General features: G+C 41.2%; 2 protein-coding genes across 2 annotated transcripts; one reads left to right on the forward strand and one right to left on the reverse strand.

Moving 5' to 3' along the window:
• Positions 1–900: 900 nt before the first annotated feature.
• lrrc57 (leucine rich repeat containing 57) lies at positions 901–8,003 on the reverse strand. The gene is made up of 6 exons (XM_044142724.1): positions 7,847–8,003; positions 4,912–5,091; positions 4,527–4,662; positions 4,179–4,447; positions 3,458–3,643; positions 901–2,595 (listed from the first exon to the last, which is right to left on the reverse strand). The coding sequence occupies exons 2-6, from the start codon at positions 4,993–4,995 to the stop codon at positions 2,554–2,556; spliced, it is 717 nt and encodes a 238-aa protein (XP_043998659.1). The 5' UTR covers positions 4,996–5,091; positions 7,847–8,003; the 3' UTR covers positions 901–2,553.
• Positions 8,004–8,417: 414 nt separating this feature from the next.
• haus2 (HAUS augmin like complex subunit 2) lies at positions 8,418–11,963 on the forward strand. The gene is made up of 7 exons (XM_044142727.1): positions 8,418–8,553; positions 9,151–9,237; positions 9,583–9,681; positions 10,224–10,293; positions 10,580–10,712; positions 10,839–10,947; positions 11,714–11,963. The coding sequence occupies exons 2-7, from the start codon at positions 9,151–9,153 to the stop codon at positions 11,852–11,854; spliced, it is 639 nt and encodes a 212-aa protein (XP_043998662.1). The 5' UTR covers positions 8,418–8,553; the 3' UTR covers positions 11,855–11,963.
• The last annotated feature ends 1,457 nt before the right edge of the window (positions 11,964–13,420 follow it).

The raw sequence follows: 13,420 nt of genomic DNA on the forward strand, positions 1-13,420 counted from the left end.
TGTTTACAGAAGGTCTAATGAAGTTCTGTGGAGGTTATTGAGCATTTATTTGCGTTCTGATATGTTTTTGTTTTGATCAGTGAAAGTTTATGCCAGGAATATTTTAAATGTTTAAGGTAGCAATTAAAAAAACAGTTTGATGCTTAAGCTGATAAAAAAAAATCAAAAAGATTTTTATTAATAGTGGCCAGTGAAGTATTAGAATTAAAATGTGTAATGTGTGAGAACAGTAATCACTCATCTTTGGATTTATGGACTTAACAATTTAAAGTTTGAATTAACATAACTTAATGTTATCGATCTTTTCGCAGCGTTTTGTTTGATTCACATTCCCACCAGCTCAAGTTTTAATCTCTTGTTTTTCTGGTGAGCAGAATCAGATTAAGCCGAATGGGAAAGAATCTGGATTTGCTGTAGTTTACTTTAACTGGGCCATTACAGCCATGCTTTTGTAGATCAGCAGTTTTAGGTGATCCAGTTTGGACCCGCGGTTTCCAAAACAAGCCCATATCATCACTCCTTCGCCACCATTCTTGACAGTTAAAGTGCCGTGTTTGTGTTTGGCCAAACACGAAATGTTCACAAGAGCTGTCACTTTATTTTTTTTTTTTTTATAAAAAAGATGCTTCCTTTTTCCACCTCGCTAAAGATGTTATCCAGATTTTGTATTTTGCCAATTTATCTTTTTATGAGCTTTAACGCCATCCTGCTGCCTTTGGCCTGCTGCGTTTCACATGGAGCTAATTATCAACACCAACCTGTCGAACATGTTCGGCTGGTAGTTCTTTTCTCCCGACAGACGACTCTGACTGGAACCACACAGGTTGTTAAAGCTGGACTCAAAATCTTTTCAAATATCAGTGAGGTTTTAAGAGGAAAAAAAACAAAGCGTACATTGACTGACTTGTTAAGCATCTGCTTTAATTAAATACAAGAAAAAAAAAAGATTATAGACAAATTTCCATGGACATGCTGAAGAGCCACTCCTTCACTCCACCTGTTTGTTTCAGCAGCAGAGTACAGAATGCATCTGTTTAAACACAATCACAGAGCAAACACCGACACATACTGGCTTTAACAGAATATCACTTCAGCTGATTATTTTAAAGTAATAACGGGAAGTGAAAACACCTGCTTAGTGTCTTAGTTACTTACAGTCATGGTAAAAAGTAAGTACACACTTTGAAAAAGCATCCACAGGCCGTTCCACGTACAACTTTCCCACTTTTCGTTCCGTTCCATTAATGCGTTTTATTGTGAACGAACCAACAGAGAGCGATGCAGACCAGTGGAGTCGGAGGAAAACGGTGGCCCGGTTCACAAAGTCCTTCACAACCGCATCTCTAAAAAGACATGCAGAACTCTTCAGTCCCCAAATAAATTCCAGCGCAACCAGTTTCCTTCAGAAGTTTCCTAATTGTACACAAGAGTCCAAATTTGTGCAATAAAATCTGAGTCTGGATGCAGCTGCTGGGTTTGTTAGAGACCCAGCAGCAGCTCAGGGAGGAGAAGTTAAAAAGCAGAGTTAGGATCTAGAACCACATCCCAAGCTTTGAACGTGAACAGCAAGAAGGAAAACATTGTTTTGTTTTGTTGAGAGACAGAAACAGGAAGTCCAGTCTGTGTCCAGTAGACACAGATTATTTCATCATCATTGTTTAATAAGCAACAGCATCAGGGAACCTGTGATGTGGGATTCTCCCAAACCAAAGTCAGATTTAAATCCTTGTAATACATGATGAAGTGTCTTCGTATGACTGGATTATCAAGTATAAATACATAGCTGATGAGAAAGTACGAAGAAATAAATGGAATTACTAATTTCTGGATGGTGAGGGGAACCAAGCTGACACTGTGACGTTCACAGAAGAAGTCTGGTTCAGAGCTCGACTGTTTGCACATTACATTACATCTTTATGTCTGCCAGATAATCAGAAGCAACACAAACGAAGAATGGTGGGACGCGCCAAAGATGGAGGTGATTAAATAAAACTGCGAGGCATGAGAGGGGGGGCAGGGGTTTAATGTTCTTGCTACCGGGTGAGTACGACGTGACGCCACACTGAGCAACTGCACTATAAAGCCACCAGATCTCATGCAAGACAAAAACAGCCGTAAAGCGTCTAACATGTCCGAAGCGTCCTGAGCTCTGCCACGGGGGCCGGAGTCACAACATGCAGAGAAAAACTGATTTAAAAAAAAAACCTGCTGGTTTTTTTTTTTCTCCTCTTCTGCATCAAGATCAGGACTTGTGAAAGTGAGTGACATCACTTAAATGTCCCCGTTCTGGAGCTGCATGTCGCTCGTCGCTCAGTGACACTAAAGCCTGGAAGCAAATCCTGGTTAAAAAGCCGCTCTGGATCTCTAGGGGGTCGTAATGAGCCGGCCTCGCCGTCATCGTCCGTCTCCGTGTCTCAGCAGGTCCGGTGTCTGTGTGGAGGAAGCACCTCGCTGCAGACCAATAAGAAGCTCCGGCTGGTGCAGGATGGGGGTGGGTGGGTGTGGCGGGTTACGGACCGACGCCAAGCCTAGAGTCGTCATGGTAGCGGGGATTCAGGCGAACTTCTTCTTGGTGGCAGTGAAACGCTCCATGTACTGATGAGAGAGGAACAGAGACATGTACAGACAGGACAGACTGTGGGAACCTGGGACCAGCTCTGAATGGTGTGTGGCTGGTCTGGAGGTACAGAGGTTGACCCTTGACCCTCAGGCTGCTGCTTTTAAACAGGGTGTTGAACTTGAACTCATAACAGGAGCAAAGACGCCGTGTTCTGTCTGGTTCCATCTGTCATGAACATCTTTTGGAAGTCTCCTTGTTAAAGTCAGGATATAATCATGGAGACTTTTTAAGAAGAAAAATCTAAATCCTGATTAACTGCATTACAGCTGAATAAACTCTCTCTCACTCTGCTTATAACAGAAAGTGGGGAAGCAAAACATTTCAGCGTCAATATTGATACAGGATGATGTTCTGTAACATCAATATGGATCGGATAAGTGAAACTAGGCTGTAACAATCGACATTTATTTCGATTGTTAAGCCTCTCATTGCCGTTTGTTTATGTGATCATGTGTTATTTGTTTGGTCTTGTGACTGTCAGTGACGGCACAGAAGTGGAGAAGCAATGCAGTTGGAGTAGTTGCTTTTACTCAATATCAAAAATGTAGGGATATATACACTTCATATATACATATATATATATAATTAACACCAAGTTAAAGTATGTCCTATAAAATGCAACTTTGATTTGTACAAATATTTCTGCTTCATAACCTGCTGTTTTGTTAACTGAGACAGAGAAAGACAGCTTTATAACTTCTACAGCATTTACACATATTCCTTAGAGTTTGTTTAACCATAAATGGATCTTTGTTGAGACAGCTCAATCCTTAACCTGCTCAGAAAGCGTGAGAACAGTACATGGACAGTTAATAGTAACAATAATACTCAGCTGACCTTTTCATATCCCTCCAGCTCTCGGAGCTTCTTCACCTCGAACAGGTTTCCCTCCACGGAGAACAGGGACACCTGGGACTCGGTCAGGATGGACTCAGGAATGGAGGACAGGTCCAGACAGTTCTCCTCCAGACGCAGAACTTTGAGACGGGGACAGCGGGACACTTCTGCTGACAGCACTGAGATCTGACGGGGAGGAGAAAACCTGCTGACACTCCAAAACCCTTTAAGGACTGTCTCATAGGTTCTGCAGGAAGCAGCTGTTATGTATCCCATCTTTAACATATTTATCACAGGGCCTTATGGTGCAGAAAATAACTGAATACTTTCAGTTAATTCATATGTGGATACAAGAGCCAAACTTGGTATAGATGTTCTCAGCATTTTGATTTTTGAAGAAAAAAAAAACAAAACTATTAGCATGATGAAGGAAATTTTATTTTATTGTGCTAATTTTGCCAATATTTATCACAGATTAATACTTTTGGTGTCAAATCACAGCCTACATATTTTGAACCATAGAAGGACACACATTTTCTTGATCTCCTGTCTCCTTTTTATTCTGGTGGACCTTTTTCCAAAATGGCCACCATAGTTGTAACGTAGAATATGTTTGCACTACAATGTACAACCTGAAGGGTTAGCATACTAATGTTTCTGCTTGTGTCCACACTTGAAGGCTCTCTACAGTAATATGCTGCTGTCTTATCGATAGTGAAACCTGGTTTTGGTTGAGGTTGATCTCGATGGCCTGCAGCTCTGAGACCGCCGCTGGGACGCTCTGTATCCTGTTTCTGGACAAATCCAGCAGGTCCAGCTGCCTCAGAGTCCCCAGGCCTGCTGGGATCTCGGTGAACTGGTTCCCGGACAAGTTCAGGGTCCTCAGGGCCTTGAGCTGGCCCACGCTGGGGGGAAGCTGCTGGATCTGATTCCCATTCAAGCTCAGGGTCTCAAGCTTCTTCAGCTTGCCGATCTCTGCAGGAAGGCCAGCTAAAAGAGGGAAATCAGAAATGTTAGAGGAAGCGTGGTTGGAATATCCCGGAGCGGACACCGTCCACCGCTCACTCACTCAGCTTGTTGGAGTTCAGCGTCAGGCTTTTCAGCTGCAGGAAGTTTCCGACTGAGGCCGGGAGAACCTCGATCTTATTCCCGGACAGATCCACCGTCCTCAGGTTGGCGGTGAGCCTCTGGAGCTCCTCTGGAAACTGAAACCAGGCAGACACCAGGACGAGTTCAGGACAGCGCCATCTAGTCTACATCAACGTCAGCATCCCTTTAAAATGCACACTCAGAACTGTTTCACAGCTGTAGCATGACGCTAGAAGGCCTATCAACGTAAATGACATGACATCGATACCCACTGCTTTTATTTCTTGCCTGATTCTGTTGGAAGGGACTGCACTACTCAGACAGGAAGTGACTCTTTTCCACTTCCTCCCAGCTGCTCCTCCTACCTCCTGCAGGCCTTTGGCCGTCAGCTGAAACACTCCCGTTTTCTGGGAGGTCTCCAGGTGAGACTTCAGCGCGCTGTTGCCCATGTTCCCCTCTGGCTCTGGATTTCCAGCTCACATCCAGCTCACGTCCGGAGGTGGAGACGTTTCCATGGAGCTCCTCCCCCTCCTCCTGGTTGGAAGCTGTTAATGAGATCAGAGGATGAAATCCCTGCAGGACACACAGTCCACACACCGACACCCTGCTGACAAACAGCCGCTGACATCTAATCATGACTGTGGGAATGAAACACAGTACTGGGATCTTTTCCTTCTTTCCAGAAAATCAGATCGTTTCCAGACGTAAAACAACACAGACGACAGAAAAAAACTGACTGAAGATGCTCACAGATGCACAGACGTAAACATATCACCGATCAACTCTGTGTTAACGGCCTACAAGTGAACTAAATAACCATAAACTCCACAAACTGCAGTGTTTATGACAATGCAACTGTTTTATTTGGATGTTTGCACAGTAAAAAAAAAAATATATTATGACCCATTTCTGCTGGGTTAAAACTCTGAGCTTGTGAACATGAATGAGTCGTTGTCTTTGAATACTTCAGTGCATGTAGTAGATCATGAGCTCACTGCTTCGGGACAGACTCAGCTTTGTTCTGAGCTCTGAAAGGTAGCCCTGTCGCGATAACACATTTTGCTGCGGAATAAATTCTTCCATTAGTTATCGCGATAAACAATAACATTGCTGTTTTGAGACCATTTCCAAGTGATATAATGGTAATGGCAGAATAATGCGAGTACACATTCTCAAAGATCAATCAACTTTAAATTCGAACGAACATTTAACACTGGAAGACATTATAAATATCCTAAATAAATAAACAAAACAACAAATAAAATGGAAACTGAACTCTCTGTAAACAAAACTGTCCGTAAAAAAAAAAAAAAAGCGAGCTGGTTGAAAGTGTCAAGTGTCTTACAGTTTTTGGTAGAAAGAAGAGAGAAAAAGAGAAGAAAGAGAAATCAGGCAAATAGAAATGATTGAGCTTGTTTAAATTTTTCATGCAATTAACTGATTTATTGCAACAGGACTACTGGAAGGTGAAGAAAAGGGGATTAAAATAGTCAAATCTATTTTTTTCTACCTATTTAGAGAATGCATCTCCAATTCCTGTGGACGGTTGAGTGCTGAGTCAGAGCAAAGAGACGGTAGAGAGAACCAGAACAACCAGCTGACAGAACCAAGATGTTGGGTCTAGGCCTGTCACGATGACAAATTTCGTCGGACGATAAATTGTCCCAGAACTTATTGCGATAAACGATAATATTGTTGTTTTGAGACAATTTTCAAGTGACATAAAAGTAAATAATGGCATAAAAATGCAATAACACATTTTCAATGATCAATAAACTTTAAATTCTAATGAACATTAAACACTGGAACAGATAAACGACAAATAAAATTAATTATGAAGTCTCTGTAAAAAAAATTATCTATTAAAAAAGGGATAGTTGAGACCAAAACACCAGGCTGACGACTTTTATCATTCAGTTTTTAGTAAAAAGAGAACAAAAGAGAAAACCAGTAAATCAAGCAAATGAAAATTATTTTGTTCCTTTTCATTCATTAAGCGATTAAGTGATTTATTGTCTATTGTTACAGGCCCAGTTGGGTCAACCAACCTTAGATCAACTTCAAATCTGATGGTCATTCACGACTGCAAACTTTCACCTTCCATCAAGTTAGTTTTTAAATTTGCCAATGTGGATTTCAGGAAGAGGAGCAGTGCATCGAGGCTGAGCCAAACAGTCGGATCTCTATCAGATTCTTCCTCAAAGTTCAAACTGATATTTAGAAAACCAAAAATATGTGTGAAAAAGCAGAACTTTTCAGAGAGATGAGGTGCTCAAGTTTAATGTTAAATTGGATAAAGATAATCTTCTACAGAGGATGATTAAGACCACTGGAAAAAAATAAAAACAATTCTGACGTCAAAGCAGAAGAGCACCGAGGAGAAACCAGCTTCAGACAGAGATGTGAGTTGTGCAGGAGAAGAAACTACCTGGCGGAACATGACGATCTGAGTTTGTTTTTTTTAATGTGGCTGTAGAAATCAGAATTCAAAGAAAAGAAAAAACTGTTTTTTTAGTGGCTCTAGTCTTCTTCCAGAACATTCATTCTCAATTCCGCTCACGTTGGTTTTGTCTTTCACAACTAAATCATATGATCATAATTACATTGATTCTTTTCATGACTCGATCCAGAATAGTCATTGAATTTACAAGTAAAGAATAAATTTTAGGATTCCAACGAATATTTTCATATCTATCTTTGAATAAAGTGTAATTTTAAGGCTTTCTATCAAAAACAAGCTCCCCTCTCAAATTGTCATAAAATTGAGAGCAAATATATGTAACCTAATGACACAGAGGAACATTATTTTTATTAATAAATAGTTGTTGAACTAGTTAATAGGTCCAGTTAATCATTTAAGATTTTACGAGGCTTATAACTTCGCTGCATACTGACACATGAACCATTGGCCCTCTTTATTAATATTACAAAAGAAATGTGTATATACATTCACTATTAATATTACACAAGAAATGTGTCCGTTTTATTATCATAACTATAACTAATGTTATGTTGGCTTTTATTGTTGCTTTAGGATTTTAATTAGCACCAGTAAAATTGTTCTACACATTGCTGCTTTCTTTTGTTGTACTGCCATAGTTACCAGAACAAGTTAGAATGCCACCTATCGTGTTCTGGTAGGGAAACTAACACAGCTCAGGCCCCTCCAGTGTACCACACAGCCGCCTGAGCTCCATGAACCCTCTCAACTTGGTGTTCCGTGTTAAAGCCTCTCTGCTCACAGATTATCGTGACGTGAACCTGCAGCTAACTTCCCGGAGTTGGGTGTTGTTAACTCACCTCACAGTAGATTCGGAGGACGGTTCTGGTCTGGATCAGTAAATTGAACTCTGATCAAAACGATGAAAACAAGTTCAGTGAGGAGGATCAGCTGAGGGCGTCGCTGCTTCAGAATGAAGCTCCTCCTCTTCCCTTTCCGGCTTCTTCGTCTTCCGTTTGCGGAGTTACGTTTAGTTTTTGGTGTATTTCTGCCACCTATTGGGCTGGAGTGGTGGTGCTCTAACTGTGACTCCATCAGTACTGCGTGGACCAGGATATGGAGGCTTTTGGGGGAAAAAGATTAAAATAAAGTTCTACTCTTCTATTCACTTCAATTTAATTTTACTCGCTTCATATTCTTACTTTATTTCTTGACACATTTCCCCTCTCTCCCCCCGGTTCAGCATCATCATCCTAAATACCTTGATGAAAAATAACTTGTATTCATCAGCTCCTGAATAAGAGATCCCTATAAAATGGATATAAAATGTTAAAATTGGCCCCTACACTGGCACTCCACCGAATCCACAAAAACTAACTTTTGTTTGAGTCCAACAATCAGACCAGTAGGGGGCGGTGTTGTTTTTCTAAGATGTTTACCGGAAAAGAAGAAGAAACTTGGCGGCAGAACGCTCAGATTTGAGTCGAAAAGCCACAGCCGTCCTCCGGCGCTTGGTCAAATAGAGCGGGTCGACTATGTGGTCTGTAGCCTGAGTAACGACGGGAAGGTGAGAGCTTAACCTTCAGCTGACCTCCGGTTCATCCTCTAAATGAAATCAAGTGGAACTAATTTCAGAAGTTACCTGATTAGTAAACAGAGCAAAGCTGTGCATCATGTAACCTGTATAAATCCAGTTGTTTTGTTTCTGGCCTCCTAGGGTTGTTAGAGAACAGTAGAGAACAAAACAGCTTCATGAAGACCAAGAATCACAAACTAAAGGGAAAAAAATAAACCTGCAAGGAGCTGGACATGCAAAGTGCAAAATTCAATTCTTCTCTTAGCTGAAAATGGGCGTGACCCTTTTTGTTATTTATCTGCTTGAAAACCGTTCTCTCAGAGCCGCTGTTACATTTTTCTCCAAATGTGTACGTGTTTCTTTTCTTCTTCTTTTTTAAAATCCTGATTATATCAGCATAAAGGTTGTCTTTTTGTTCTGTCTTAGTTGACCACCAAACCCCTCCCTCTGGAGGCCAGAATGATCCCTGTTGGAGGTTAACTGGACAGAAAATCCAGCAGCATTCAGACTGATGCGTTAGCCTCCATTAGCTGCTCTTGAGATCTGCTGTATTAATAATGTAGTTGAATGTCCATGTTTCACTTCCAGATGCATCAGTGGGATTTGTCTCCTTTCTCTGTGACTCCGGCCGCGAGTTTGCTGTCCAGATGCGTCTCTATGGGAGCCGCGTCCCAGGTCAGGACAGCATGCCCTCCTGCTGTTATATGAATTATTTTCTCCTGATCTTATTTCCTGCTTATCCCCTCATTAAAAAACAAACATAGATATCAGATGACTTAATTTGCAACGTATGAGCACAGTTTACCGAGTCACTGTGTGAAATGTTTCATGATGCAGCAACATGTCACACACAAACCTGTGCAAATATGTAAATAGAACCTTGCAAGATTGTTTTTAAATGTGTAAGCAGGAAGACCAGACATGTTAGTTGCTTTCTACATTTTTCTCATGAATCCGGATGCGAGTTATATTCGATAGATCAGCGCTCTGGAGTGACATCTTGTCTCTATCTCCCCTCAGGATGAAATCGACTCGGCCTTTTCTGAGCCGAGTCCCGTTTTCTCGGCCCGCCTGCGTGAGGCAGAAGAGCTCATCAGAAAGCAGAAGCGGCTGGATGAGGTATGCCTCGCTGCGATCCCACTCACTGCTTGTTGCACTACATCCTGAAGTCTAGTTGTTCTAATCAGCACAGAGTGACCACTTTGTGGACAGGATCTAATTTCTACATAACGACAAGGTGTGTTGTTAGGGCTGAAACGATTAATTGTGATTAAGCTATTTTAATCTATTTTTTATATTGTCCACTAATTTAGTAATCGATAAATCATTAACTGTACCCTTCCCCCACCCGCAGAACAAGGTCAGAGCAGTAATTAAGTCAAAGCTGTACAAAAAAATCTGCACATTTTGCATTTAAGATACAAAAAGTGTTTTGTTTATAAATATGTTCTTTTCAGAACTCCTCAAGTAGCTTGTTGATGAGGAGGATCCGACTTTCAGGAAGGAAAAGTCCTGGTTTACAGAGAAAAATGACCTTTCATTAAGCAAAATTATTATTATTTTTTTATTTCCGTAGCAACCGCTGTGTCCTTTTGGTTCTACAGGCTGTAACGACTGGCTGACGTTCTGTACATGCGTTCTGTCCTGTCCCACTGATCCAGGTGCAGCTGCAGTTGGAGCTGTTGAAGGTGGATGAACAAAGTGCTGACGTCGCCCATGGATTCCACCTCAGTGAGTCTCACTCTCATCCAGCTCTGTCACAAACTTTTTATTTTAATCTGAAATCAGAATTAGACTGACTATATATGTTCTATAGTTACCGTTGCCCAAATTAATGTTTTTTTTTTCAATATTGTGACCAATACAGATATGAATGTTGGATCAGTCATCTCTAGTTTTTAAAAGTGCTTCAGGAGAAATCCAGCCCAGTTTGTGACAAGATGAAAACCGCAGCAGTCACATGCTTGCAATCAGATTTCTGCTGATGAACCCCCCCGACTCTCCCTCTCTCCATCAGGTCAGAAGAATGAGAAGCTGCAGTTGCTTGGTAACCACCTCCAGGACGTCCTGAGGGAGCACAAGGTTCTAAGACAGAGGCTGATGCGGCCGCTGGCTCGCACCAACCTGCCCGTCCTGGCTCACTTGCACGCGTAAGATCTGACTGTTTATAACAGTGTATGTACTGACCTGGAGAAAAGTGTTTTATTCAGATAAATCAAACGCATTTCTTTCCCTGCACCGGTCAGCTCCAGCTCATGTCTAACTCTTTGCTCCAGCTCTGTAGCGGACTCCATCAGGCTGATGATGGACTTCATAGAGTGTCTGGAGGAGAACCTGAGATCTACCCACAACCGAACCACCAGAACCGACTCTCTTGCCCTGCTGGTCAGTTCCGTCACAGACGTGGAACCACAAACTGTAACCTGGTATTCGTTTGCAAGATGTTGGTGCTGAACTTCTTAAACAGGCAGTAACATTTAAAATCAACTTTTTTTTAGAGCTGTACATCATGTTATAACGTTGTTCCCTCATCAGTAGCATACCAGGAGGGTTGCTTTATTTTTTCTCATGCATGTTTGAGAAATACTTTAATCTCCACTGCAACCATCCAGCCGTGCAAAACGACTGGTTGGACTTAGCTCCGCCTTTGAGACGCAGCTCCTCCTCAGCTACAGCTCTCCCCTGTGACGTCCCCATTCAGCTCCTTCAGACTAGCCAACAGAAATTAGCAAACACCTGGTGGAACTGAGCATCTGCAGAGCTCATCATAGGAGTCACTTCTCAGAGCAGCACTGATAAAAACGCTGCTGAAGGGTTAGTAGAGGAGCCATGTTGTGATGACTTTCTGAATGGGGAGTCTCAGAACAGGATTTTTAAAGAGACAGAGACCCAGTATCAAGGCATTAAATTAGGAAGTCAAATTTCTTTTAAGTCATATTTGTTATATGCAGCATTTCCTTAACAACCAAAGGTAACAGTTACTTAATTATGTTTTATACTTTAGTCCATTTGTCCATCCATTCTTATCCGTTGGCTCAGTAACAGAGACATGGGAGCATTTGGAGCACATTTAACATAAAGCCTGTTCTGACCACAGGCTGCAGGGACATGATCATTCTGAAGTTAGTCTCTCTCTGTCTCTCCTCTCCAGGACAACTCGCTCGCCCTCCTGCTGACTATGGCTTCAGAATCTGAGATGTTGTTCCAGAGGATTCAGCAGTGGAGGTCGATCAGCTGCAGCCGCCCAGGAGCGTCTGAGGCACAGACTGGTTCTGAGCTGTCTACTTCCTGAGGACTCAGTGGCCCCCCCTCTGATGAAAACTGGACCTCAGCGTCATATTTCTCATAATATTGTAGCCCAGACTCCTCAGATTTGAATAAAGCATATTTGAATTGTACATAAGAACGTCTTTTTTCTTTACAATTAAAGTTTCCACCATTCGTTAACTGCAAAAGTACTATCACTCTTTTTCTCGGTCAGGACAAAGTGGCTGATTGACTCCAGCGCCCCCTCTGGTGGATTTGGGTGGTAAGAAGATCATGTGTGAACTTGACAGGTGGGAGTTAAAAGTATTGGATCTAAAGTTTGCTGTTAATTTTCTAAATTTGTAAAAAAATAAAAAAGTTTTAGTTAAAAAATACATTGTTGGGCCCTATTGATGAGAAGTATATTTTTAAAAAATCTTTTATTACCTTGTCTTATGTTGCTTAGATAAATATTATGTTGCTTTGTTTGTTTTTGTTAGTTTATTTATTACAATTTGATGGAAATGGTGTGTTATTCTGTTCTTTAAAGTGCAACAAGGTAAGGCAACAGCTCATGAGGAGGTTTAAAACGGGGCTTTGAGTTAAATCTGGCATAGGGCCCAGCAAAATACTAGAAAGGGCCCTGATTTAGCTATTATGGCAAGCAATTTTCCATTTAATCAGCATGCGTATGTGTGCATATTGACACAGTCTGGGAAATGTACCATACAAGTGAACTAACACATGATCAGACACACATTCCTTCATTTCCATCTAAACAGATGACTGAATCAATCTTCTGATCAAATCATCATCATGTGTTGACAAACTTCCTGCTAAGTTATCTTCCTTTCACAAGCAGGTGTTGTTGTGTTGGAACCTTATTTACATGCACAGTTTTACTCCTCACCAGACTCCCATCTGGAACAACAGATATGTGCTACACAGAAATGAGTCTGTATTTGGATGGCTGGATGGAAAAAGTTATTTGGTCCATAAGATATGTTCTAAAATGACAGTGGAGATTGGTTGAGAAATTTTGCTTATTGTATAATTTGGACTGCTCATGCACTCAGTTTAACACAGTGATGAACTCTATCCCCACTGCAGTCAAATATCTGGTTCAAAATAGAAGTATTCAATCAGCTAACCTTCAGTTACCCACACGTCAACTGTTTGGAGTTAACCTTTTGGACAAAAGTAACTAACAAACGGACGTGTCAGCATCTAACTAATTTTATATTTCCTGTCCCACTAAATATACATTCCATTTTGAATTTGTTTTCTGATTCAGAGGTTAATAAGTGGAGAACTGCTTACCTTAAATACCCTCTAAATCCTAAAGCTAAAGAAGTTAATTTTGAAATTCTCAATAACATTTTTCCATCTAAGGAATTATTACGACAAAGATCCAACTTTGACACTAACAGCTGTACCTTTTGTGACAATGACATTGAAACAACAGACCATCTCTTTTTCTATTATCTGCACACTGCAACATTTTGGGAAAACATTCAGTAGAGGATCTCAACAAAACTTGTAATATTTGAGACCGACCTCAGACTTAACTTGCTGATTCTTGACCAAATTCTCCATCCACTCCTGTAAATGG

Source organism: Gambusia affinis, linkage group LG16, assembly GCF_019740435.1.
Source record: "Gambusia affinis linkage group LG16, SWU_Gaff_1.0, whole genome shotgun sequence".
In the NCBI taxonomy this organism is placed as follows: Eukaryota; Metazoa; Chordata; class Actinopteri; order Cyprinodontiformes; family Poeciliidae; genus Gambusia; species Gambusia affinis.